General features: G+C 41.1%; 2 protein-coding genes across 3 annotated transcripts in view; both read left to right on the forward strand.

Annotated features, from left to right (window-relative positions):
- Window positions 1-886: 886 nt before the first annotated feature.
- On the forward strand, window positions 887-11,118 carry uhrf1 (ubiquitin-like with PHD and ring finger domains 1). The gene is made up of 17 exons (XM_060882207.1): window positions 887-1,044; window positions 2,538-2,700; window positions 3,518-3,769; window positions 3,881-4,032; window positions 4,338-4,553; window positions 4,711-4,826; window positions 4,997-5,183; window positions 5,333-5,456; window positions 5,897-6,004; window positions 6,085-6,189; window positions 6,482-6,588; window positions 7,735-7,897; window positions 8,155-8,292; window positions 8,396-8,513; window positions 8,979-9,136; window positions 9,376-9,474; window positions 9,958-11,118. The coding sequence occupies exons 2-17, from the start codon at window positions 2,548-2,550 to the stop codon at window positions 10,102-10,104; spliced, it is 2,343 nt and encodes a 780-aa protein (XP_060738190.1). The 5' UTR covers window positions 887-1,044; window positions 2,538-2,547; the 3' UTR covers window positions 10,105-11,118.
- A 2,812-nt stretch (window positions 11,119-13,930) lies between these two features.
- kdm4b (lysine (K)-specific demethylase 4B) overlaps window positions 13,931-26,274 on the forward strand; it is a 49,733-nt gene continuing 37,389 nt past the window's right edge. The window contains exons 1-5 of one of the 2 annotated variants that reach the window (XM_060882186.1): window positions 13,931-14,077; window positions 16,421-16,727; window positions 17,305-17,480; window positions 19,773-19,887; window positions 20,310-20,503. In XM_060882186.1, coding sequence (XP_060738169.1) covers window positions 16,440-16,727; window positions 17,305-17,480; window positions 19,773-19,887; window positions 20,310-20,503 — 773 coding nt within the window. In that variant the 5' untranslated portion in view covers window positions 13,931-14,077; window positions 16,421-16,439. Of the gene's footprint in view, window positions 14,078-16,420; window positions 16,728-17,304; window positions 17,481-19,648; window positions 19,676-19,772; window positions 19,888-20,309; window positions 20,504-26,274 lie in introns of those variants that run through there. The other variant, XM_060882196.1, reaches the window with a different exon arrangement.

Consider the following 26,274-nt stretch of genomic DNA (forward strand, 5'->3'; position numbering starts at 1 on the left):
CCGTCCAGGGTGTATCCTGCCTTGATGCCCGATGACGCCTGAGATAGGCACAGGCTCCCCGTGACCCGAGGTAGTTCGGATAAGCGGTAGAAGATGGATGAATGAATGAATGAATGTTAACATGTTAAATAATGTTATTATTGGTTGCTGTTAAGTCAGATGTGTTATTACAGTCAAAATTATAGGCCCACTCAACTTTGTATCTTTTTGTAATCTTTGAAAAGTTGTATTGTGTGTGTATACAGGGTAAGAAAAAATAAGTAAACTGTAAACTTTAAAGTAAACTTCATTCATTGAAATAAAACGCTGTTTTCGCCATTTTCATTATATTTATGACGGTTCTTTCTCCCGCCAATCACCACAAAGGACAAACGCGCCATTCTGCCTTAAGATTGGCCAGTAGGCTACACTCATGCGCGAGTGCCTCGTTTGGCCTAGAAGCCGTAAGTATGTCCTATAGTCCAATCCTAGCGCAGGAGGCGGGGCTTAGCTGAGTAGGGAGGGTGTGTGTGAGAGACGCGCTTGTCATTATTTCAGGGATTTAATCGTGTTTTTAATTTTAGTTAAAGATTAGTTTAAGGTTTTCCCTTGAATGTTTTCTTCAACATTGTTATACAGTGTCTTTTATGCCTGATATCATTACAGACGCTGAAAGTGTTTTGTAAAAACCATAACAATGTTTGTTTCCATAAAAAAGTCGTTAAATTAGCATAATCTCGCGATACTTAGCCGTGCATAGGCACGTGCTGCTGCGAGAGCTCGATTTCGCGCGCTGAGCCGAAAGCTCCGGTCAGAGAAGTGATTGACAGGTATGAAATCCAATCTGCGACTGGATTTTGACCCACGGGAACCAATAGAAAAGCGACATCGCCTGCCACAGGAGGGGAAAACACGTTGTTGAACCAATTTTTTTTATTGAATCGCCGTACGAGGTTTTATGCAGTGCAGTTTTAAGAGTGAAAAGTGTCTATATTTTAGTGTGACGTGTGTTTACTGAATTATAAACTGTTGCTTTCTTGTTTTCGAGAGGACATAAAGACAGAGGTAAATGTGAACATCTTGTTTTGGGTATTTTATACTTAGACTCGCGGTGTAACTTTCTCTCCTGGTTTTATTGTTGGAAATGTAATTTACATTAAAACTACACGTTTAACTACACTCGAAAATGAAATAACTTGGTGCAGTAGTTTAATTTTAATGAATTAAGTTGAGTTTCTTTTACAAGCCTTTTGGTTTACAAGTAAGATTTTGTGCTAAGCTAAATTTAAAACTCCCAACTGAACTGGAATAAGAGAAAGATTCCGTTAGTAATTTAAAATAACGTTGTTTTTTTTTTTTTTTTTTTTTTTTGAGAATTCATGTTTAACTGCAAACACGTTTAGTTTCAGTAAACAGCGTTAAATTTTGGTTACCTCGACTAATAGCAATTCTGCAGCTTTGGCAAATTAACTAAAATTCTATCTGTGCCAGTGTTGTATTTCAACCAAAAATAAAATGTTTTGTTTATAACGTTATTGTAAGTCATATTTCCGCATACTGCTAACTTAGCATGGCTACAGCATTATGGTTGAACAATGACTAAAACAACAAAGGCGACTTTAATCCAACTTGTCTAAATCAGAAAAATATTTCTCTAAGTGCTTCATAACCGTTATTAATATAAATGTCGTCGTTTATCATTTCCGAATCATATTGTTTATACTATTACTGATAACTTACATTATAATAGGAGGCTTTAGTGCTGTAGGCTGTGCCAAACCGGGAGTGTTTATATCTGTCGTACTCTAGCTGGACAGCGGGGGGCGACTGAGCGCATTTCCGCCTTCACTGTCACGGTTGTAAAATGTCTAGCAACTACAGTTATGTTGTAAACAGAAACTGCACATTGAAACATAACTATCTTTGCATTCAGTTACTTTGATTACGTTGTTACGTTGATGTGCTTATTGATTCTTGCGATATTTTCATTTTTCCTTAAATATTGCTGTATTTTCATTAATCCTGTAAGAAACTTGCCATTGTATTTCTCTGACGTCATATGGGGACATTGTTATTGCTGGTGCAGTTACAATGTTTTTCAATAGAAGGACAAAATATGATCAGTTACAGACATGATGAATCCTATTTAATCTTTTTTTAAAACAAAAGAGCAAGTGCTTCTTTCTCACTTGCCATTTTCTAACAATTTTGAAGTCATACTGACTCTAGTTCTAGCAATCTACAAGATAACGAGTTCAATATTGTGGACTGTGGTATTAGCATGAAAGTTGAAAAGTTGCAAGCTAATCTGTTGAGCATAGTTTACAGATGAGGAAGAGAGAGAGCTGGACAGATTAAAGGACTAAAACACAGCTGCATCGCTCTCTTCAGGTAGATATAAATGAAGAGCTAAATCCCATGTAGGTAGTCAGATAGAATTGCGCATACTGTAGATTGCCATAGCCAGAGTGGAACTTTGCAGATCGATGTTTGCTTTAGATCTTGGTTGCTGCTTAAGGTCACACACAAAGATTAGACTAATTGTGGTGTTGGTGTAGGGCTGCTGCAATGTGGATCCAGGTGCGCACAATGGATGGTAAGGAGACCCACCGGGTTGACTCCCTGTCCAAACTCACTAAGGTGGATGAGCTGAGGCTGCGAATCATGGAGCTCTTCAACATTGAGCCTGAGAGACAGAGGCTGTTCTACAGAGGCAAACAGGTTGGATTTACTTTTACAGCATTTAGCGACTTACATTTTTTTCTCATTTTTATACAACTGAGCAATTGAGGGTTAAGGGCCTTGCTCAGGGGCCCAGCAGTGGCAGCTTGGTGGACATAGGATTCGAACTCACAACCTTCCGATTGGTAGCCCAACACCTTAACCACTAGGCTACCAGATCCCATAGGATTTAAATAGATTTGTGTGTGTATAAACATAAGGTCCTATGTTTGTGATTGTTGTACTTTTGCCTTTTATTTCGTCGCTGTCGGGCGGAATCCTCGTATCTCCAAAAGAGTTATTTTTCAGGAAATTAAAAAAACGCTGTACCTTATCTGCAGTGCACAGGGTTTAGTCCGCGTTGCAGTGGATTGTCTTGCGCTAAATTCCTGTCCTCAGACGAGCACCAGAACAAGTGGGGGTCAAGATTTTTTATTTTTTTTTTCCCAGTATTTTGAAGACATTTACCTCAGAAGACGTGTTGATTCGTTGCGACTCTTCTTGAGGAGAAATATGCCGCGAAGCTCTCCTGCGGAGTGAGGAAGAGGTGGACAGTTGAAGTGTCCAGTGGAGTTAAGAGATTTGCGCTCAAGCTATTTTCAAGACTTTAGATTGGTTAATAACTTGTAAAAATAACAGACCCATGTGGGGACTGACCAATAGCATCGATATGTGAAAAAATATGAAATTGACCAAATTTGGACATATGAGGTTTCCGCCTGACAGCGATGATTTGCTTAACCATTTAAACCATTTGGTTGGTGTTTTTTGATTCTTTTAGCCATTAAAACAGAATTTCTAACACTTTGTGTTACAGATGGAGGATGGCCATACTATTTTTGACTACAGCGTGGGCCTGAATGACATTGTTCAGTTATTGGTCAGACAGGTGCCTCCTACAGTCTCTTTGCCCAAAGACAAGGAGGCTGAGCTATCAGACTCTGACTCAGGCTGCGGTTCAGGTCAGAGCGAGTCAGATAAGAGCTCTACTCATGGAGAGTGTGAGGGCCAGAGTAGTGGAACCTCAGCCCAATGTGACCTCATCGACCCAGGTTTTGGTTTCTATAAGGTGGAGTTCTTGCATCTCTTTGTGCTGCTTTTTGAAGCATTAAACCTGTCAGTTCTGCTGTTGGTGTTATTTCCACTATTCTTTCATTGTGTTTTATTAACTGTCTTATAGATAAATGAGTTTGTGGATGCCAGAGACCTGAATATGGGTGCTTGGTTTGAGGCTCAGATCTTAAATGTGACAAAGACTCCTAAACCTGCAGAAGGTGAAGGCATGGAAACTGATGGAGAGGATGAGATCCGCTATCACATCAAATATGAAGAGTGAGCTTATTCCTTGCAGATTTCCACTTCACTGTGTGATTACTGTGCCAAGATGGAAAATGTACACATGCGGAAATATTTGCTCGCTGATTTGAAGAATTCACAAATAAAATAACAGACGTTTTATGCTTGAGGATTGCATTGTAATAAAAATTCTCACGGGATTTCTGTGCTATTTTGCAGAGGAAAAAACTGCAAATTTAAACCATTTGGATCATAATAAGTCATAATTAGTGCCACAAGATATTCTGACATTATAAGATAAAAGATTAAATGAAGATTGACCTCATTTGCATGTCCTGCAGTTACCCGGAGAACGGGGTGGTACAGCTGCTGGGGAAGGATGTGCGCCCACGGGCCCGCACTGTCTACCAGTGGCACCAGCTGGAAGAGGGCATGGTGGTCATGGTGAACTTTAACCCCGATGAGCCCAAAGAGCGTGGTTACTGGTATGATGCTCAGATTCAGAGGAAGAGGGAGACGCGCACCCAGCGAGAGATTTTTGGCAAAATACTGCTCGGGTAGGTGGATATGTAACCCAAACTTCCATTTTCAGCTTGTGAAGGATTTAAAACCTTGCAGTGGTAACATTGCAGTGTATGGGGCATGTATGAGTGTGCATGCATGCGTGCAGTTTGTTTGTTTGAATGTTGCATACTGATGATGATTGTATCACAGGGATGCTGGTGACTCTCTGAATGACTGCCGAATTTTGTTTGTGAATGAAATCTACAAAATCGAAGAGGCTGGAAGTTCTGAGGGACCTGCAGCCACTTCTGACAGCCCTTTAAAGAGTAAGTTGCTCATTAAGGTTTTTTTTTTCTCTACTCTCTCCACTCACCTTATGCATTGCCAAGAGTGCATTTACATGTTATTAAATTGTATGATCTGTTCATGCATTTAGATTTGCGGCTAGTTTTATAGGAAGTGAATGTAAACATGATGTATTTGTCTGTGTGTTCAGGATCCAACGGGCCAGAGTGTAAACACTGCAAGGATGACCTCAAGAAAAACTGCCGCTGGTGTAACTGTCATATATGTGGGGTGAAGCAGGACCCAGACAAGCAGCTGCTGTGTGATGAGTGTGATATGGCCTTCCACATATACTGCCTCAACCCGCCACTCACCTCTATCCCAACCGACGAAGACTGGTGAGGAGCTTCGAAACAGTAACTTGAAGTGAAATACGCTAAGCTCAATGAAGCTTCAGCTTTATGAATAGCGCAAGAGTATCTGTGATGTAGGTCAGAACTAAAGGAGTTGTTTATTAGTATTCTTGTGCTCTTGCTCTCGTGTACAGGTACTGCCCAGAGTGTCGTAATGATGCAAGTGAGGTCGTCCTGGCTGGAGAGAAGCTGAAAGAAAGCAAGAAGAAAGCAAAGATGGCATCTGCTAGCTCGTCCAGCCAGAGAGACTGGGGCAAAGTATGTGTTCATGCTTTACTACTTTCAGGCTTTGTGTAGGCATCCTTTCTGTAGAATAAAAGTACCCATTAATATTTTTGGATTAAAAACTGGAAGAATTGGATAAAAACTGCTGCCAAATGCTGTACATGTTATTGAAGCAGGAAAGGTCTTAGGTCTTATGTCTTTATGCCCCCTCTCCCACCTGGTTTCTGAATTGTTGGTTTACTTGCAAATGACTGTATATTCATATCTACTGGTTTTGTTTTTTTTTTTGGGGTAATTATTTACTTATGGGAAAATGCTATTTGAAGCTTGTTTTGTGGCAGAATGTCTTCTGTGGTTAAAAAAAAAAGGCTATTTAGTGCAGGGGTATTTTGAACATTTTCACCATTTGTAGATGCTGTGCTGGGTTTCTTGAATTATGTCAGTTTCAACTGCAATCTTGTATTTGTGTTCAGGGTATGGCATGTGTGGGCCGCACGAAACAGTGTACCATTGTTCCCTCCAACCATTATGGGCCTGTGCCAGGAGTTCCTGTGGGTACCCTTTGGAAGTTTAGAGTTCAGGTAAGCTGGCATCATACAATCTACCACTGTAATTCATCATCTTATAATCTAAAAAAAAAAAAATGCTTTTTACACCCCAGGTGAGTGAGTCTGGAGTCCACAGGCCTCATGTTGCAGGGATCCATGGCCGAAGCAACGATGGCGCTTATTCTTTAGTGCTGGCTGGAGGCTATGAGGATGACGTGGTATGTTGGGATAATTGGCAATAAACCAGATTGTTTGTTAATAAAACATATGATGGTATGATTGGTATGATGGTGCTTAGTATTGTGCTGTTGTTGCTATTGTTCTATTCAACCAAATATTTCCAGCTATATGAATGGAAAGCTTTTGTTGTTAATACTTTTAAACAGAAACCTGATGTTAACACACTAAATTCAGTTAGGTTCTTCAATGTTTTAGTTCATTGTAAATTTTAGAACAAAAACCATTCACACCCCTATAAATAAGCTGAATTTATTTATTTTTGTGTTTTAGGATGATGGCAATGAGTTTACATACACAGGCTCTGGTGGTCGAGATCTCTCTGGTAACAAGCGAACTGCTGAACAATCCTGCGATCAGAAACTCACCAATATGAACAGGTTTGTTTCTGCTACTAATGGAAGACTGTGTGATAAAGGCATAGACGTAAGCAATATTTACACAAGTAAAAGTAACAATCTTAAGTTAGTTGAGTAAGTGTAAAAAAGTATCCATTGAAAAAAAAGCTACTCAATTAGCTAATTACTAGTTACTTCTGATTTGACTGATATGAAGTGACAACCCAGAATTTCAAACCACTTGGAGAGCTTTCACACAACTATTCTTGAAAGTCTTTTTGTACTTCTTATATAAAACATAGTTTGCCTATCTCAGTCCAGTGATGGGCACATTAACATCACATAATGTCATTTGCAATAAAATCTCAAACACAACCAGATGTTTTTCTAACAGTTAACTCTCTATGTTCACATTCACAACACAAACTTGTCAGCATTTAAACAAGTTAACAGCGCACAATGGAGAAGTTGTGTGTGTGCTGTGTGTTGGTTATGTTTGTGTATAAACTTGTTTGTGTTGATGTTATATATTTTTTTTCATATGTCCGTTCTTTACATTTTCATATGCTCAGCTTTACAGAATTTTACTGTTGAACTTCAGTAGTTATTGGCTCTCAAGATATTTACAATGCAGTCTTGAATAAAATACAATCCGTTTTTTATTTTGCATGTATGTTTTACACTTTAGTGAGGTGTCACAGTATGCTGTTCAATTTATGGAGCTGTAATTCTTGTAAGCTGCAATTTCAGTTCGTTTTGGTGCACAGAGCCAGCATCACATTATGAAACTATTCTTTTTAACATCTTTTGAGTGAAAACATAAACTGAACTTGAGGCCACGGGCTGGTGATCTACCTCCGACAACTCGTACACGTCTCCCTCTGCTTCAGTTTTCTTTTCGTTAATTTCCACCTCTGTAAATGTATGCAAACGAGGCATTCTAAATAAATATGCCCAAATTTAACAAAATCCAGTCATTGGCTAATGGAACATTGAAGATTTCTAAGATTACTGAATTTATGAATATTTTTGCAAAAAATAAGATTTTCAAAATTTGCAGTATGATTACATGTCTGTTTATTAGCAATCACAAAAAATAGCGTTCTTTAAAGTTGTTACCTTTTTAAAAGAAGCAATTCAACATGTTTTATCAAGTGGAGGAACTTGCTAATGGTGTTCGTGCCACAGGGCACTGGCTCTAAACTGCAACGCACCGGTGAACGAGAAGGATGGTGCTGAGGCAAAAGACTGGAAGGCCGGGAAGCCTGTGAGGGTAGTGCGCAGTTCTAAAGGCCGCAAACACAGCAAATACTGCCCAGAAGACGGGAACAGATATGATGGCATTTACAAGGTGGGTATGATGGCATGTCTAGTAAAAGCATTAAAAAGTCCATGTGCTGGTAAAATGCAGGGGAATGGAAAAGGATTTAAAGCATGTATGTAAAGGCATTGGTTATTTAGGTATTTTGGCAGGCTGCACACATGTAAATGGGTATTTTCATTAACAAATATTTTTTACTGTGGTTCAGAATGTTACTTTGGTACCATTTATGTAAAAGATTAAATGTTTTTTAAATGACACTAAGATTAATGGCTTGGTTTTCCCAGGTGGTGAAGTACTGGCCAGAGAAGGGCAAGTCTGGCTTCTTAGTATGGAGATACCTGCTCAAAAGGAACGATGACGAAACAGCCCCGTGGACCCGAGATGGCAAAGAACGCATTAAAAAGCTTGGCCTCACTATGCAGGTACTGTAGCAATAGCTGGACTACATTATTGTCCTATACATGTCCTATGTATGGGACTGCATTAACAATTGCATGTTATTGACTGCATGTTTTGCTTCTGAAGTATCCTGAAGGTTATCTGGAAGCAGTGGCAGCAAAGGAGAAGGAAAAGGAGAATAAGCAGGAGGATGAGGTGGCTGAAACGCCTACCAAGGGCAAGAGGAAGCGAAAAGCTCAGGCAGGCAAGTGCAACTCCTTCAACTTCCTTAGCAACTGGTACTTTCTGAACAGCGAGAAAATGTTGTTGTAGATCTAAAATAAAGGAACTTCAGTATCACAACAGGTGCTATGACCTATTACTGTATTTGTAAACAGTCTGCTAGATAGTGTTTTTCTGAAGGCACATTGCTTCAGTAGTTACTGCAGATGTCTGCTGTCTCATGTGACTGGAGTTACTGGGGTTTATAAGTATAACACTGAAAATGACAGGTGCCTTGTAATTAGTTATTTTTAGTATTTTTGTAACGGTCATGTATATAAAATTGCTTCACCGCTGTATTAGTAATGGTTTAGAAGTATTTATTGCAAAAAATCCAAAGTGTATTTGTACAGTACTTAAAACATCAACATGAGCAACTAATTAGACAAATTTGATACTGGTTACTATAACATTGACTAATTTTCTACTGTCCCTGTGTCTAATTTAGTTGAGGATGAGGAGAAAACGTCACCAACTAAGAGCACACCCAAGAAAGTGAAAGTGGAGGCCTACAAGCTGACTAAGGAGCAGAAGGCTCTGATCAAGGATGATGAACTCAACAAGAAACTTTGGGATGAGGCCATGCAGTCTTTAAACCTAGGGCCAGTATGTACAATGTTTAAATCCTGATGGTTAGATAGTTGAATAAAAAAATTATATTCTTTAATATTTTCTAAAATGTATGCAGAAGTCTATCAAATGTGTAGCGCTGAAGTTAAAAAGAAATTCAAAATTGCAAAATACACACTAGCCAACTAGACAATTGCTTCTGGTATCTTCCAGGGTTCTTTTGAAACCCCCCGTGATGCTCAATTTAACTAAAAGCTACCATTCTGTTCTTGCAGAGATTCATAAACAAGGTAGAGGAAGTTTTCCTGTGTATCTGCTGCCAAGAAGTTGTTTACCAGCCCATCACCACAGAGTGCCAGCACAATGTCTGCAGGGTGAGACACAGCATCAAACAATTGCATTTATTCAAAGTAGTGTCAGAGATGCAATTATTTACCTCAGCTGTCTGATCTTTTTCTTTAGTACATGTAATGAGAGCATGTGATGTTGAAACAAAACAGATCTTGCATCACGTGTGATTTTTGGATAGTGAGATAGGGATCTCTGCTCTGTATCTGATTTTTCTCAAATTGGTATTAAGAGCACTGAAGGAAAAAACTGCCAAAGACATGTACTCCTGTTCTTTTGTTAATGGAGATTTTCAAGACATGCTGTGTAAAGATGGAAGTGACAATGTGCTAAAAAATAATTGTTCAACACATGCCATGATATTCAGGTTTGCCAAAGAGCCAGCAATGTATTGCTCAAAATTATACTTTACCAATATCCATTAAGATATTCACAACAAAACTGAAAGGCTTTTAAACCCACTATGATTTGCTTGTCATATGGTTGTTTTGATTTGCTCCTTTTTATAGGAATGTCTCCAGCGGTCCTTCAAAGCCGAGGTATACACCTGTCCTGCCTGCCGTCACGATCTAGGCAAGAACTACCAGATGACGGTGAACAAACCTCTACAAGCCATTCTCACCCAGCTTTTCCCCGGGTACAGCAGTGGTCGATGATGGCTGTCTGCATAACGATGAACTAGCGACTGCGGTGCTGTGCATCAAGACTGAATTGATCCACCTTTCAAAATAGTGAACAAGACCCAAGCTTATCATGGTGTAGGCTAACCCGATAAATTGGTCCAATTTTAGCAGGGATGTGCTTCATAACCTGCTCTCTTTTATTTAGCTCATCAGGTAGCTCTTCCCCTCCCTATACACACCTTGTATTAACAAACTTCTTCTAATAGCTTTGTATAGATTTAGGTGTAGGAGCTTCCTTCCCGTTATCAAACGTAATTCCTGAATTACTCTGCACCAGCACGTCTTTTTTTGAAAAACTTTCCGCTACGCACAACTGCACTATTTGCTTCTAGCAAAATACTTTTAAAGTTTTTGGCCAGGAATAAGTGGGCATATTTTCATAGCAGGTATGTAGACATGCACTGGCATTGGGATCCTTTTACAACATTTGATACAGATCAGATTTTGTCTAATAGCCGTATATTTTTAACACCCTATAGAACATATTCCTTCATGGGTGATTTAACTAAAATCTAATCAGTTCTATTGTATTAAAAATTCATATGCATAAAATCCCTTAACTTTGTCTTGGCTTTGCTTTCTAACTACTGTATGTGCTTAGAAATTCCACTTTATTATTTTTGCTTTTTGTTTTATTCCCGTTATGCAATCCGGTTTTCCCTCGTTTACCCTCCATGGACTTAAGAAGGAAACCGTCAGACTGTTAATTCTTTGGAGAAATGCTCACCAAGTGCACCTCCTGTTCAGGATATTTAATGACTTGTCATTACTTTCTTCACTTTACTGCTAAATAATTGCCTAAGGCCAGAGATTTTTGCTATACCTCAATAATTTCTAATATTTCATTGACTGGAAATGTATATTCTGAAATTGAAATTGTATATTTTTTAGCACTTGTATTTAGCAATTTTATATAGTTTTAGGTGCTTTCTCTTTCCTTGCACTGTGTTGAGTGCAAAATTTTTCAATAAACTTTATTCCTTTTTATATGGAAAAATCAGATTCATGTTTTACCTTTAAGTGTTCTGTTGTAAGAAAAAGTGAAAAGCATATCCGATTGTGTTTATTTTGAATGGGAGATACAAGGTGTGTTTGGGTGTTGTGTTTTTTTTTTTTTTTTTAAACAGCAATGTAGTGTTCTCGGCTTCATGTCCCTCTGAGATCCAGGTATTGCTTGTGTGGAATTTCAGATTTTCTCCCTGTTTCATGTGGGTTTCTTTTGTATGCTCCTTCTTCCTTTGTGCCCTGGTGATGAGCTAGTGTCCCAGCCAGCATGTGTGCCTCCACCATGTGCCCATGGTTCCATGAGATTGGCTAAAGGATATCAGGATAAAGGTGAAAATTAATTAATGAACTCTTAAAAAAACAAAAGGATTAAACATTATTTTTCTCCTCAACACCAAATCTAATATAACATGAATCTCCTCAAAAATCTTTCTTGTGATATTTCTTTTCTGACAGGCAAACAAAACCCACGATGAATGCATTATAAATGTGTTAATGAATCACAATGATTTTCTAATTAATTTAGTTTCAGTCTGTAACTTGGCATATGAGGGGATTTGAAAAAGATGTGAATATGAAGCATACTAGTATGTTCAGCCAGTTACATTTTAAATATTTCCATAGCTTTAATTTAAGTTAAAGCAGAAATCCGATTCTAGAAATCTATTTTTAAAATTCGAATTATTGTTTTATCTTTTCCCCAATTGGAGTGTTGTATTTATCACCTCTATGGTGTGAAAACACATTTAATTACCTTTCCCATTTCTCTTTTTGTTTTGAGGTCATTTTTTTTTTTTTAATGCTGTCGCTAGTAGCGTTCATCTCTCTGGTGTCTACTTCCCCTAGGACTTGTGCTAAAACCACAGCCAGAGTATTGTCATGTTATGTCAACTCTCTAATTAATTTGACTCGTGTTACTTAAAAAAAAAAAAAAAAAACTGGGTGAAAATCTATGGAGTGTACAGGAAGGAGCTGGTGGCCAGAAGGTTGCAGGTTCAAATCCCAGCAGTGTGAGTTTGGGCTCAGCTGTTTGGATTTGCATAAAAATGAATGCATCTACCGATTTAATCAACACGTAATAAAGCCACTAGGCTAAGAAGAGAGCCTGAGTTTTGCTTTCGCTTTACATCATCTCACTACTGCAATCTAGGATCTACTGTCTGCAATAACAGATGGCCAAAAGAAGCCCCATGCGTGCTGTAGAGTGTGGGTGTGTCTAAAATCGACCGTATGAAGATAACTACTGTCTTATTGTAAAACTGGTCAGTGAACAGTACTTTATTTGCATGTCCCTTATATACCACAACGCCATTGAATTTGAAACTGACCGAATAGAAGGTGTTGACAAATTTCATATAACAGCAGCTAGGACAGTAGTGCCATCTGTAATTCCTATCACATTCATCTCATGTATGGCAGACATTCTGTTATCTAAGGCTAATAAATGTATTTTTGTGGTGTTGTTTAACGAAGATATAATCGTCGTTATGAGGTTTTCTGTAAAAAGGTTTGTCAGAAGTCCTGTCAGCATCTTTACCACCTTCGACACGTATTTAGCGTAATTTAGCCTGCTATCTAAGGTGCTAAGAAACTTTCGCACCTGCTTCACTGACAGCATCCTGACAGCAGGATGTAGGTGGGCTCTCTTTAGGGTAGTGCGATTAGCTGTACACACAATTCTCACATTGTTCTAGCCCTGATATTTAGAATCCTAAACCTAATTTCTAACCCTAAACAACACCCACCGCTGAGACAGGAGGAGGATCTGGAAGAATTTTTGTATACCAGGGATTTCTGATTTTCTTTTTGTTTTTAAATCACACACTCACTCACATGGCAGCCACTTTGTTTTAGTTTTTTTGTTAGTTTTTATTTTGGTTATTTATTTTTTACATTTCTTTGTCTATTTGTATTTACATGTGTCTTTATTTTTATTCATTTTTTTATTCTCATCTTATATTTACTGTCTGTGTTGTTGTCTTTGTTGTTGTTGGAAGCGTATGACACTAAACTAAATTCCTTGTATGCGAAAGTGTACTTGGCAATAAAGCTCTTTCTGATTCTCATTCCAATTCTGATATATTGCACATTTTCACAGAATGTCACACATCTGCACTTGATTCAAGATACAGCCATGTCGTCACATTTCTGCCACTGATCTTGTATTCCAATATTAAACTTTTATTTTTGTCCTTGCTATATATTTTTGTAACAATTCAAATGTCAAAATGTAAGCTGTTATAAATTTTCAAATTTGCACAAAGGTTTTACATCATGGGAAAGTTATGATAGGTTATAATAGTTATAATATGCCAAGCTGCATTTCTTTTTGCCATATTAACCTCAAGAAAGAGCTAAAAGAGAGACTATTAAGGAAAAAGCTGCTTATAATATAAATGACAACTGTAGCTAATTTGTCTCTCAGACGTTCCATGACATCAACTGTAAGTATGGGCAGTTAAAAAAAAAGAAACTTTCATTAGTACATTAATGATTTGTCAAATTGATGTGTAAAAAGTGGAATAAAACATTCATTTTATTTGATTTGAAAATAATCAGCTTTGGGACGGTAACAGAAAATATTGGCCACATCATTCTTTCCTTATAGCAACACCAGTGGGATTCACTTGGTATCGATTTAAGTCGATTTAAGACTCACCCAAAATGTGTACGTGTCTTCCGTGATGTTCAGAAGGCGCAAGTAACCGCGATATGATTGGCTTGATGCGCAGTCAATTAAACACGATGCCCAACGAGAAGCTCGCTTTTGTGTTCGGGTAAAATGTATGGACCAATCAAGAAGCGCGGACGTTCTGCAGTAAGGAGAGAGGCCCAGTTTTAGCGATGGAGCTCTAATCGAGCGTTTAGCTGGACGGAAATAAAGACAGAAAGCCAAAACAAACGATAACTGGATAAAGAGCATAAAGACAAAAAGCAGGAGGTAATTTTTTTTTTAATTAAATCACTTCTTAGCGGATTGTGTACCGTTTAGAACTGAGTTAGTTGTTGTAGGCGGAATTATTGCAGGCTGTCGTCTGTCGGACATGTTGACTTTTTTATTATTATGGTGGAATGAACGGATGTCAGAAGCGGTTTAAACCGAGCGACTTGAACAACGTTCTTCTTCTCAGGCTGATTATTTAACGCAAGGCGGCTGTGATCATCTGCACGAAAGCTATCGATAATAATAATAACACCCAGTCAGTAGACTTGTGCATGTTTACGGCCTTCCAGTGAAACCATTTGTACACAAAGGGCCATTTAAAGCTGCCTCTATAACTACTACGTAATGTACACGTTAGATAGAGATGTTCACACGCACAAACACGTAGCACAGCGTTCACGTGTGTGGTGGAGTGAATTCTTCCTCTGTGAGCAAACACTCCTGCCTTCTGAGTGCATTTTGTTTGTCTGTTTGTTATGTAGATTAGATACTGAACCAACAAGGGCCTGAACGCCAACAGCTTCTGCTTATGTTTCTCCACTACTTTGCATTTTTGCATGTATTATTAAAAAAAAAAAAAAATAATAATAATTTTATTTTTTTCTATTAATCATAACGGTACAGCTATGTAGATATGTTTAAAAAAAATCTAATCATAAGTTCTCTCGTTAATGATCAGTGTTAATAATAATGGGAAAAAAAACCCAAAACAAAAATACACACAGTCCCAGAAGCCTTTCTCATGTTTGCTTGCTGAAGGCAGGTTTTTGCTCACAGGTGAGAGATGTAGGGCTGTAATGGGATAACAATGTTTATGGTGTGTTTACCTAATAGTTCTAGGGTATAAAACACAAGTTGATTGTATATTTGCACTGGCCACTTTGCACATCATGCATCAGTTAGTGTACAGTTCATGTCTTTATTCTTGTTTACATCCAGTTGCTTGTTTTTTTGTACAGATTTATGTTTAAACACACACACACACGCATATCTAAAAAATTTTAATAACCTTTGTTTTTATGCTTTTTCTCTATTATTACTATGCACCAACACACCAAGACAAATTCCTGTACATGTAAACCCTACAGTACCTGACAGTATACCTGGATCTGAAATCTTTATACAGCTGTTGTGATGTCAGTGTGTGTGTGTTTATGCACTCGCATGGATGAGACTGGAACACTCAGAGGTCTGCTTTTGAAATGAGCAGATGATTCGTAAAATATGTCAGTGACCTTTTGTAGTCTGGAGCTCAAGGTTTTTTTTTTGTATTTTGTTTTGTTTTGTTTTTGTTTTTTTCCCTAAACTTCACTTGGGTTTTTTGTTGAGCTATTTATCTATTTTTTTTTTTTTTTTTTTTAGTTTTTGGTGACTGATATGATTCCAATTGATCTAATCAAAATTATCTTTAAGAAATGATCTTCAAGGAATTACACACACATGATCATTTCAGAGGAGTTGAATGCAATAAGATCCTGCGTGGCTGTGTTTTAATTTCCATCTGAAATAAAGATTCCTTATTCACACAAATAACCAGAAAGAAATGACAAAATGACTGGAGATAATTATTTTTTAGTACGTGTTGGTGACTTCCACTGATGTAAGTGAAGGCTTGTTGAGTGTTGAAGGCTAGTTGTGGACTTGTCCAGCAATGCAAAAACAAAACAATAAACTAGCAATTGGAGTAAAGCAAGCAGCGTGCACATGATCTGTGGCAAACAGCATACGCTGCTTCTCCTTCATCTTTATATAATATGATGCATATATAAACTGTTAAATTCTAATACAAAATCTCCCTCCAGAATAGTTAAGAAAACCAGTACTAATACCAGTACTTCATAGTACAGCGACTGGTGACTTTCAGTGATCAAATCGCTGAACGTGTGAGCGAAGCTTTAATAATTGTCATTTTTTAAAACAGTCTATGGTCCACTGTATATCCTGAATCGCAGCTTTGTGAACATGGGAAAGAATCATTCAGATGTTGAACCCACCTTACCGTTAAATGAGCATCATATACATGCATAGGTGTATTATATATACCCCCCACCAAAAAAAAAAAAAAGTTTATCCAGGCTTCATTCATTATGATTTCTGACTTGTTCATAGGTAGCGATTTTTAACCAAATCTGTGCATGGTCTGCTGAGTGTAAATTAATTTCTTGCTTCTAAACTTAAAGCAAGTTCTTATCTACAGGAAGCCATTAATTCACATGATTAAGTGCCTTGACTAGAACTCCACTTGCCATGTTGTATTATTTTTATTGTCTGATGTATAAAAATGTTCATAGTAATCAGAGGTTCTCATATATTTCTCTGTCTGTTTATTTGTGCATCTAGCAATAGCTTACCTGCGAGCATGTCTGTGGAATCCGCTCCAGACGAAGCCATGAACTCCAGTCCAGCTCCGACTATGGAGCCCCCTGTGGTTCCTTCACCTGCCTCAGACTCTCAAAACCCACACTCAGGGTCCTCAGAGCCCAATTTGCATTTAGACGAACCTGAACCAGCTCCTGCACCACCAGCGGGCGGAATATCAGCCTTCAAGATCATGACTTTTAGGCCCACCATGGAGGAGTTTCGTGATTTTGCAAAGTACATTGTGTATATGGAAACTCAAGGAGCTCATCGTGCAGGTTTAGCTAAGGTACTATCACCTGTTTTACAGCATCAGACACGGAGCAGATCTAATGAGCAACTGTTAGGATTTCTTTAGGGAAACAGGGTGGACCAAAGATGTGAAAGGAGAAGCCTGTAGTGGTAGAAACCAGAAAAAGCACAATGAAAATACATTCTTACTATTTTTAGCATGTCACTGGGAGTTCAGGAATGTCACACTATCAACCACCAGCACACTCTTACATCAAAACCTGGAATCCAAACGTAAACTAAAAACATCAAACATGATAACATTTTAAGATGTATCTACATTTTAACACAAGATTAGTACATGAGTTAAATATAAATAAAATATTCATGCTAATGGAGATCTAAAATAAAACTAGAATGTTTCAAAATATACTGGAACTGAAGGTTTGCGAGTTTCATAGTTGGATAATTTCCTTTTCATGGCAAGAACTCGTTGTGCGTTTCAGACTTTGTGCTCTCACAACTCGCATCGTTTGGTCTCCAGTGTTGAATCTTAACTGTTTTACTAGCACCAGCTCCATCTTCTCGTCTCATTCCATCTCCTCATCTTATTTCTCTTTCTGGTTAACATCCAGGTCATTCCTCCTAAAGAATGGAAGCCCAGACGCTCCTACGATACTATCGAAGACATGGTCATTCCTGCTCCCATCATGCAGGTGGTTACGGGTCAGTCAGGACTTTTTACGCAGTACAACATCCAGAAGAAGTGCATGACTGTGGGAGAATACCGCAAACTGGCCAACAGCAAAAAGTAGGTTCTGAGTCTGCTTTCTGTTTTAAATCGTGTGTAGTTGATTCTGGTCATGTAGATTAGTGTTACTCTAGAGATAGTAGCACCAGTTTTATTTTCTTCACCCCCAACAAGAAGAATTCTCAATACCTTTATACCATTGCTACAAATCTGATTGGTCAGATTAGGTCACTTCAGTTCTGATTATTTGATGTTACAGGTTTATATAAAAGAATATATAATTTTTTTTTTTTTTTGCAGTAATAGCTCACTGACTGACTTGAATGTGGAAACGTCACATAATTTTAGTCTCATAAAAAATAAATGTTGATATATTGCCATTTTCTGTATAGAGCCTATTAATTTACATTTATGAAATGAGTCTCCAGTGTCAGTGCTTTGTCAGTAAGTTTTCCTTTACAGGAAGTTTACTTTGGCAATTGAGTGCAGTACTGTACACTACTCACAGCTATCGTCACTCAGTAGTATCTCACCACTGCGATAAATGAAATCCTGGCCCTTAAAGACATCAAACCAGGATGATAAATGATTGTTTAAAGGAACCAACGCTGCTATGTACATAAATATGGCCTGAATAGTTTGCCTGTGATTTGGTTGGCAAATGATGGAGTTCTCATGTGACCTCTGCCTTAGTGAGTGACAGTGGAACAAATTTGAAAGGTTTGCAAAAGGTGCTTCATTTTCCATTAAAATCTTTCATTTAAGTCAGTTCTGAAGGAGCAAAACTGCAGTGCTTTTTCGTTGCCTGTGTAAAAATGGCTTCAACATTGTGCTGTTTTCTTCTTTCCTTTAACTCTAAGTAACTAAGAAATGTTAGTTACTTAGTGACCATTTTGCTTAGCAGTTTAGCCATGGCTTAGCATTTTAGCTGTAGATTATCATGAGAAGGAGGAAATGTTGAAAAAACTTGGTTCTTCTTGGTTTCACAATAAAATAATGGTTGGGAAGTAAACAAAAAGACTAAATCTCAAACCATTGTTAATTAAAGAACAAAAAACTAGCAAGGTGTTAATCTTCCTGTTTCTATATGCTAATTTTGGGGAAAACACACACTCATGGTTACCAGTGTAGTGTTGTTACCTAGCTTGTTATGTAGCCAACTACATATCTAGGTTACATAGTGAGTTAATATCCTGAATATTAGCTTTAATCGGTTGTTTATTGCTATCTTACACCAGTTACTACATTTTACATTTACAGCATTTGGCAGACGCCCTTATCCAGAGCTACGTACATAAGTGCTTAAATCTCTAACATTGGATAAATTAATGCTGGCTCACTAAGTTACATACTTAAGATACCATGAGTTTAAAACATTTGTTCAAAGTTACAATGAAAAAACAAATTAACAAATCCGAAAACACATTAACAAATCCGAAAACACAACGACAAGTCAGACAACCCGGAAACGGTAGGTATCGTTTTTGAATGGACAAGACGCCTGTCACTCAAGATGTACAGGTATGGAATGTTATGTGTAATGTGAAAAGTTCTCCGTTTACACATAAGAAAATAACAGAATTAATCCACAGTAATCCATTCTATCCATCCATTCCAACTTTTCCCTGCGGCAGACTGTTGAACTTCATGTATACCTTGAGTGACAGGTGTCTTGTCCAATCACAAACTATACCAACCTCTTCCGGGTTGTCTGAATTGTCGTTGTGTTTTCGGATTTGTTAATGTGTTTTCTGATTTGTTAATGTGTTTCGTGCACCGATTCAGACAACCCGGAAGAGGTAGGTATAGTTTGTGAATGGAAACTTACCGATCATTTGACAAGACACCTGTCATTCAAGATATACAGGTGAATGAAATGTGTCTCGTCCGATGATCGGTAAGTTTCCATTCACAAACTATACCAACCTCTTCCGGGTTGTCTGAATTGTCGTTGTGTTTTCGGATTTGTTAATGTGTTTTGCACTTCTCGGCCACCGTAAGTTACACCATATTTTGATGTGTTTAGAAACATTTATTGCTGATTTACCGGAGTCATAGCCAGTAACCTGTTTGAGGTAAAATTGTAGCCACTGTTTAAAGTTTAATATTTTTTTTATTCCACTGCGTTTTTTGTGAATTAACATAGTTAAATTTGTTTAACAGTACTGGTGGATGATGCAGATTCATCTACTGCCGTTTCCTGTCATTCTACCTGAATTTCTGCTAACAGCGCTCTCTGCTGAAAAAGCCTAGATGTGATAATTTTCAAATAAAATGAATGTTATTTTGCTTTTACTGTAATGTTTTAAACAAGCCATTGTGTTTTCTGATCTGTTTTTCTGACCTCTGCAGGTACTGCACTCCTCAGCATAAAGACTTTGATGATCTGGAGAGAAAGTACTGGAAGAATCTGACATTCGTGTCACCGATCTATGGTGCAGATATCAGTGGCTCACTATATGATCCTGTGAGTCTTTCTTTCTTTCTGTCTGTCTGTCTGTCTGTCTGTCTTTAGACACACTGAACCATTGCTCTTATTAACATATTCTGTTTGTTTATAATTAAGAGCACAATCGGGTAATTGGTTAATTATGGTAAGCATTATTGTGGCAAATTATCGGGGTTTCTAATATAGGCAGGAATTATTACAGGTATTTTAATTGCTTCATAAAACAGCATTGCTCCTATCAGTTTATAATTAATGTGTTGTCACAGGCGTTTAAAATAAACAGTAATTAAACATAAACTGCTCACTCAGGCGACACCAAGTGACTGCGTAATGATGCCATCTAGTGTTGTAGAGTACACATAATTCAACATGGAAATGCTTAGCCTGTCTGTGTCTGTGTGTGTGTGTGTGTGTCTGTGTGTGTGTGTGTGTCCTGACAGGACATAACGGAGTGGAACATTGGCCATCTGAACACGCTGCTGGACATGGTGGAGCAGGAGTGTGGGATCGTGATTGAGGGCGTTAACACCCCCTACCTCTACTTTGGAATGTGGAAGACCACTTTTGCCTGGCACACAGAGGACATGGACCTCTACAGCATCAACTACCTGCACTTTGGCCAGCCCAAGTCCTGGTTAGTGAGCGCTATTTGATAATCTATAAAAGCTTGATGATAAATGTCCAACCTTATAGCATGAGTTGGAATTAATACTGTGAGTCATTTGCACAAAGTAATAATCAGCTCTAACTTTTTCAGCATCAAATCAAATACTTTTTACTGTCAGGATCTTAGATGCAGTTATTGTCAATAAAGGATACTTTAGAAACTATTAGAACAACTATCCGGAACACTGTTGGAGCTGCTGGTGTAGAACATTAATCAACACCTTCTGACAAATCAGACTGAAGAATACAACATGTCTGTGTATAAACCGTTTCACTCTAGTAATGTAATAGTAATGTAAATACTGTTAAAATGTACTGAAAGCAGGTGTTTTTTATTCTTTAGCATCAGACTAGAAAAAGAGCTTTCAGTTCCTCTGAAATTGAGGCTGAGGCAGATGTTCAGTGTTGCTCAAAAATAGTTTAAAACACAGCTGAGACAAAAATAAAATGTAACACAAAATACTCCCATCATCCATACATCCATCTGTAGATTAAACCGAAGGACTGAGATAAAATCAGGCTCTATTTTGGAGCTGAATCACTTTTTTTTTTGTGTGTGTGTATATATATTATATATATATATATATATATATATATATATATATATATATATATATATATATATATATATATATATATATATATATATATATAACTTTTTTAAAACATTTTTGTTTATAAATTGAAACCTCTCTTTATAGAAAATTTAGATTTATTTAAATTTAATTTTATTTAAACAAAAGCACCTTGTTCAGAAATTCAAAAAATAAATTTCTTTCCCACACTAAATTTCAATCAAGAAAAATATTCTGAGAAATGTTGGTGTTGAGAAACACCAGCGATACTAATTTATATTAATTTCTAGCAGATGACTCTCTGGCTATAAGAATTTGTCTGTAGTCACTAGGTGGTGGTGGTGCACTGCTTCAAGCTCTGTACTGTGCAGTTAATGTAGTCTGAGAAAGTTCCTGGTGACTTTGTAAATAAAAGTCTATCACAGTTGTGTAATGTTCAGAACGTTAGATGGGCTGAGAAGTGATCGATCAGATCTTGCTGGTTAAATGAGAGGAGGAAAAAGAATCGATGCTTTACGCATCACAACTGTGCACCGATGCACACAACATCTTAATTAAACTTTTACATCAGTGTGTTAAAATCTCTCATTAAACTCTCGAGGCACATTTCACATCGTGGTTTTAAACCGTCCTCTGGGATTGCAGGAAAAGTGGTGTGCAAATGATTCAAAACTTGAGTAATGGAAAATGGTTAAAATGTTACATTCACATTTAAGATAAAAAAAATCAATTTTACATAAGCAATATTTATACTGTCTATACAGTGTAACAGAAGTGCACAATACACCCACTATAAAGTCACTTAAGATTCAGCTGCAGAAGAATGTCTAAAGACATTTGTGTGAATTTAAACTATATTGTTTGAGGCAGAGTGTGTGTGAGAGAGACAGACTGTGAGTGTGTGTGTGTGAGAGAGACAGACTGTGAGTGTGTGTGTGAGAGAGACAGACTGTGAGTGTGTGTGTGTGTGAGAGAGACAGACGGAGAGTGAGTGTGTGTGTGTGTGTGTGAGGGAGACAGACGGAGAGTGAGTGTGTGTGTGTGAGGGAGACAGACGGAGAGTGAGTGTGTGTGTGTGAGGGAGACAGACGGAGAGTGAGTGTGTGTGTGTGTGTGTGTGTGTGTGTGTGTGTGAGGGAGACAGACGGAGAGTGAGTGTGTGTGAGGGAGACAGACGGAGAGTGAGTGTGTGTGAGGGAGACAGACGGAGATTGAGTGAGTGTGTGTGTGTGTGAGGGAGATGGACGGAGAGCGAGTGTGTGTGTGTGTGTGTGTGAGGGAGATGGACGGAGAGCGAGTGTGTGTGTGTGTGTGTGTGTGTGTGTGAGGGAGATGGACGGAGAGCGAGTGTGTGTGTGTGTGTGTGTGTGTGTGTGTGTGTGGGAGATGGACGGAGAGCGAGTGTGTGTGTGTGTGTGTGTGTGAGGGAGATGGACGGAGAGCGAGTGTGTGTGTGTGTGTGTGTGTGTGTGTGTGTGTGTGAGGGAGATGGACGGAGAGCGAGTGTGTGTGTGGGAGATGGACGGAGAGCGAGTGTGTGTGTGTGTGTGTGTGTGAGGGAGATGGACGGAGAGCGAGTGTGTGTGTGTGTGTGTGTGAGGGAGACGGACGGAGAGTGAGTGTGTGTGTGTGAGGGAGACAGATGGAGAGTGAGTGTGTGTGTGTGAGGGAGACAGATGGAGAGTGAGTGTGTGTGAGGGAGACAGACGGAGAGTGAGTGTGTGTGAGGGAGACAGACGGAGAGTGAGTGTGTGAGGGAGACAGACGGAGAGTGAGTGAGTGTGTGTGTGTGTGTGTGAGGGAGACAGACGGAGAGTGAGTGTGTGTGTGAGGGAGACAGATGGAGAGTGAGTGTGTGTGTGTGTGTGAGGGAGACAGATGGAGAGTGAGTGTGTGTGTGTGTGAGGGAGACAGATGGAGAGTGAGTGTGTGTGTGTGTGAGGGAGACGGACGGAGAGTGAGTGTGTGTGTGTGTGTGAGGGAGACAGACGGAGAGTGAGTGTGTGAGAGCGAGAGAGACGGACGGAGAGCGAGTGTGTGAGAGCGAGAGAGACGGACGGAGAGCGAGTGTGTGTGAGCGAGAGAGACAGACGCAGAGCGAGTGTGTGTGAGAGCGAGAGAGACAGACGGAGAGCGAGCGAGTGTGTGTGAGAGCGAGAGAGACAGACGGAGAGCGAGCGAGTGTGTGTGAGAGCGAGAGAGACAGACGGAGAGCGAGTGTGTGTGTGCGAGAGAGACACGGACGGAGAGCGAGTGTGTGTGTGTGCGAGAGAGACGGACGGAGAGCGAGTGTGTGAGAGCGAGAGAGACAGACGGAGAGCGAGCGAGTGTGTGTGAGAGCGAGAGGGACACGGACGGAGAGCGAGTGTGTGTGTGTGTGCGAGAGGGACACGGACGGAGAGCGAGTGTGTGTGTGTGTGTGCGAGAGAGACACGGACGGAGAGCGAGTGTGTGTGTGTGCGAGAGAGACACGGACGGAGAGCGAGTGTGTGTGTGTGCGAGAGAGACACGGACGGAGAGCGAGTGTGTGTGTGCGAGAGAGACACGGACGGAGAGCGTGTGTGTGCGAGAGAGACACGGACGGAGAGCGAGTGTGTGAGAGAGCGACACGGACGGAGAGCGTGTGTGTGTGTGTGTGTGTGTGTGTGTGTGTGAGAGAGAGAGAGAGACGGACGGGAGAGCGAGTGTGTGTGTGTGTGAGAGAGACGGACGGGAGAGCGAGTGTGTGTGTGTGTGAGAGAGAGGCAGATGGAGAGCGAGTGTGTGTGTGAGGGAGACGGACGGAGAGCGAGTGTGTGTGTGTGAGGGAGACGGACGGAGAGCGAGTGTGTGAGCGAGGGAGACGGACGGAGAGCGAGTGTGTGAGCGAGGGAGACGGACGGAGAGCGAGTGTGTGTGAGCGAGGGAGACGGACGGAGAGCGAGTGTGTGTGAGCGAGGGAGACGGACGGAGAGCGAGTGTGTGTGAGCGAGGGAGACGGACGGAGAGCGAGTGTGTGTGAGCGAGGGAGACGGACGGAGAGCGAGTGTGTGTGAGCGAGGGAGACAGACGGAGAGCGAGTGTGTGTGTGAGCGAGGGAGACAGACGGAGAGCGAGTGTGTGTGTGAGCGAGGGAGACAGACGGAGAGCGAGTGTGTGTGTGAGCGAGGGAGACAGACGGAGAGCGAGTGTGTGTGTGTGTGTGAGAGAGACACGGACGGAGAGCGAGTGTGTGTGTGTGCGAGAGAGACACGGACGGAGAGCGAGTGTGTGTGTGTGCGAGAGAGACACGGACGGAGAGCGAGTGTGTGTGTGTGCGAGAGAGACACGGACGGAGAGCGAGTGTGTGTGTGTGTGCGAGAGAGACACGGACTGAGAGCGAGTGTGTGTGTGTGCGAGAGAGACACGGACGGAGAGCGAGTGTGTGTGTGTGCGAGAGAGACACGGACGGAGAGCGAGTGTGTGTGTGTGCGAGAGAGACACGGACGGAGAGCGTGTGTGTGCGAGAGAGACACGGACGGAGAGCGTGTGTGTGTGTGTGTGAGAGAGAGAGAGAGACGGACGGGAGAGCGAGTGTGTGTGTGTGTGAGAGAGAGGCAGATGGAGAGCGAGTGTGTGTGTGAGGGAGACGGACGGAGAGCGAGTGTGTGTGTGTGTGTGTGAGGGAGACGGACGGAGAGCGAGTGTGTGAGCGAGGGAGACGGAGGAGAGCGAGTGTGTGAGCGAGGGAGACGGACGGAGAGCGAGTGTGTGAGCGAGGGAGACGGACGGAGAGCGAGTGTGTGAGCGAGGGAGACGGACGGAGAGCGAGTGGGTGTGAGCGAGGGAGACGGACGGAGAGCGAGTGTGTGTGAGCGAGGGAGACGGACGGAGAGCGAGTGTGTGTGAGCGAGGGAGACGGACGGAGAGCGAGTGTGTGTGTGCGAGAGGGACACGGACGGAGAGCGAGTGTGTGTGTGTGAGAGAGACGGACGGAGAGCGAGTGTGTGTGTGTGCGAGAGAGACACGGACGGAGAGCGAGTGTGTGTGTGTGCGAGAGAGACACGGACGGAGAGCGAGTGTGTGTGTGTGCGAGAGAGACACGGACGGAGAGCGAGTGTGTGTGTGTGCGAGAGAGACACGGACGGAGAGCGAGTGTGTGTGTGTGCGAGAGAGACACGGACGGAGAGCGAGTGTGTGTGTGTGCGAGAGAGACACGGACGGAGAGCGAGTGTGTGTGTGTGCGAGAGAGACACGGACGGAGAGCGAGTGTGTGTGTGTGCGAGAGAGACACGGACGGAGAGCGAGTGTGTGTGTGTGCGAGAGAGACACGGACGGAGAGCGAGTGTGTGTGTGTGCGAGAGAGACACGGACGGAGAGCGAGTGTGTGTGTGTGCGAGAGAGACACGGACGGAGAGCGAGTGTGTGTGTGTGCGAGAGAGACACGGACGGAGAGCGAGTGTGTGTGTGTGCGAGAGAGACACGGACGGAGAGCGAGTGTGTGTGTGTGCGAGAGAGACACGGACGGAGAGCGAGTGTGTGTGTGTGCGAGAGAGACACGGACGGAGAGCGAGTGTGTGTGTGTGCGAGAGAGACACGGACGGAGAGCGAGTGTGTGTGTGCGAGAGAGACACGGACGGAGAGCGAGTGTGTGTGTGTGCGAGAGAGACACGGACGGAGAGCGAGTGTGTGTGTGTGCGAGAGAGACACGGACGGAGAGCGAGTGTGTGTGTGCGCGAGAGACACGGACGGAGAGCGAGTGTGTGTGAGCGAGGGAGACGGACGGAGAGCGAGTGTGTTTGTGAGCGAGGGAGACGGACGGAGAGCGAGTGTGTGTGTGAGCGAGGGAGACGGACGGAGAGCGAGTGTGTGTGTGTGCGAGAGAGACACGGACGGAGAGCGAGTGTGTGTGTGTGTGTGTGTGTGTGTGAGTGAGAGAGACGGACGGAGAGCGAGTGTGTGTGTGTGTGAGAGAGAGACGGACAGAGAGCGAGAGTGTGTGTGTGTGAGAGAGAGAGACGGACGGAGAGTGAGTGTGTGTGTGAGAGAGACGGACGGGTGAGTGAGTGTGTGTGAGAGAGAGACGGACGGGAGAGTGTGTGTGTGTGTGTGAGAGACACGGACAGGAGAGTGAGCGTGTGTGTGTGAGAGATACGGACAGGAGAGTGAGCGTGTGTGTGTGTGTGAGAGATACGGACGGGAGAGT

The sequence above is a fragment of the Tachysurus vachellii genome, chromosome 1 (assembly GCF_030014155.1).
Source record: "Tachysurus vachellii isolate PV-2020 chromosome 1, HZAU_Pvac_v1, whole genome shotgun sequence".
NCBI classification, from domain to species: domain Eukaryota; kingdom Metazoa; phylum Chordata; class Actinopteri; order Siluriformes; family Bagridae; genus Tachysurus; species Tachysurus vachellii.

Bases quoted from the DNA above. Each gene is read 5' to 3' on its own strand.
- uhrf1 (XM_060882207.1), top strand. From the start codon at position 2,548: ATGTGGATCCAGGTGCGCACAATGGATGGTAAGGAGACCCACCGGGTT. The intron at 5,184-5,332 runs GTGAGGAGCTTC...TCTCGTGTACAG, and splicing joins ATCCCAACCGACGAAGACTG to GTACTGCCCAGAGTGTCGTA. The intron at 7,898-8,154 runs GTGGGTATGATG...TGGTTTTCCCAG, and splicing joins GATATGATGGCATTTACAAG to GTGGTGAAGTACTGGCCAGA.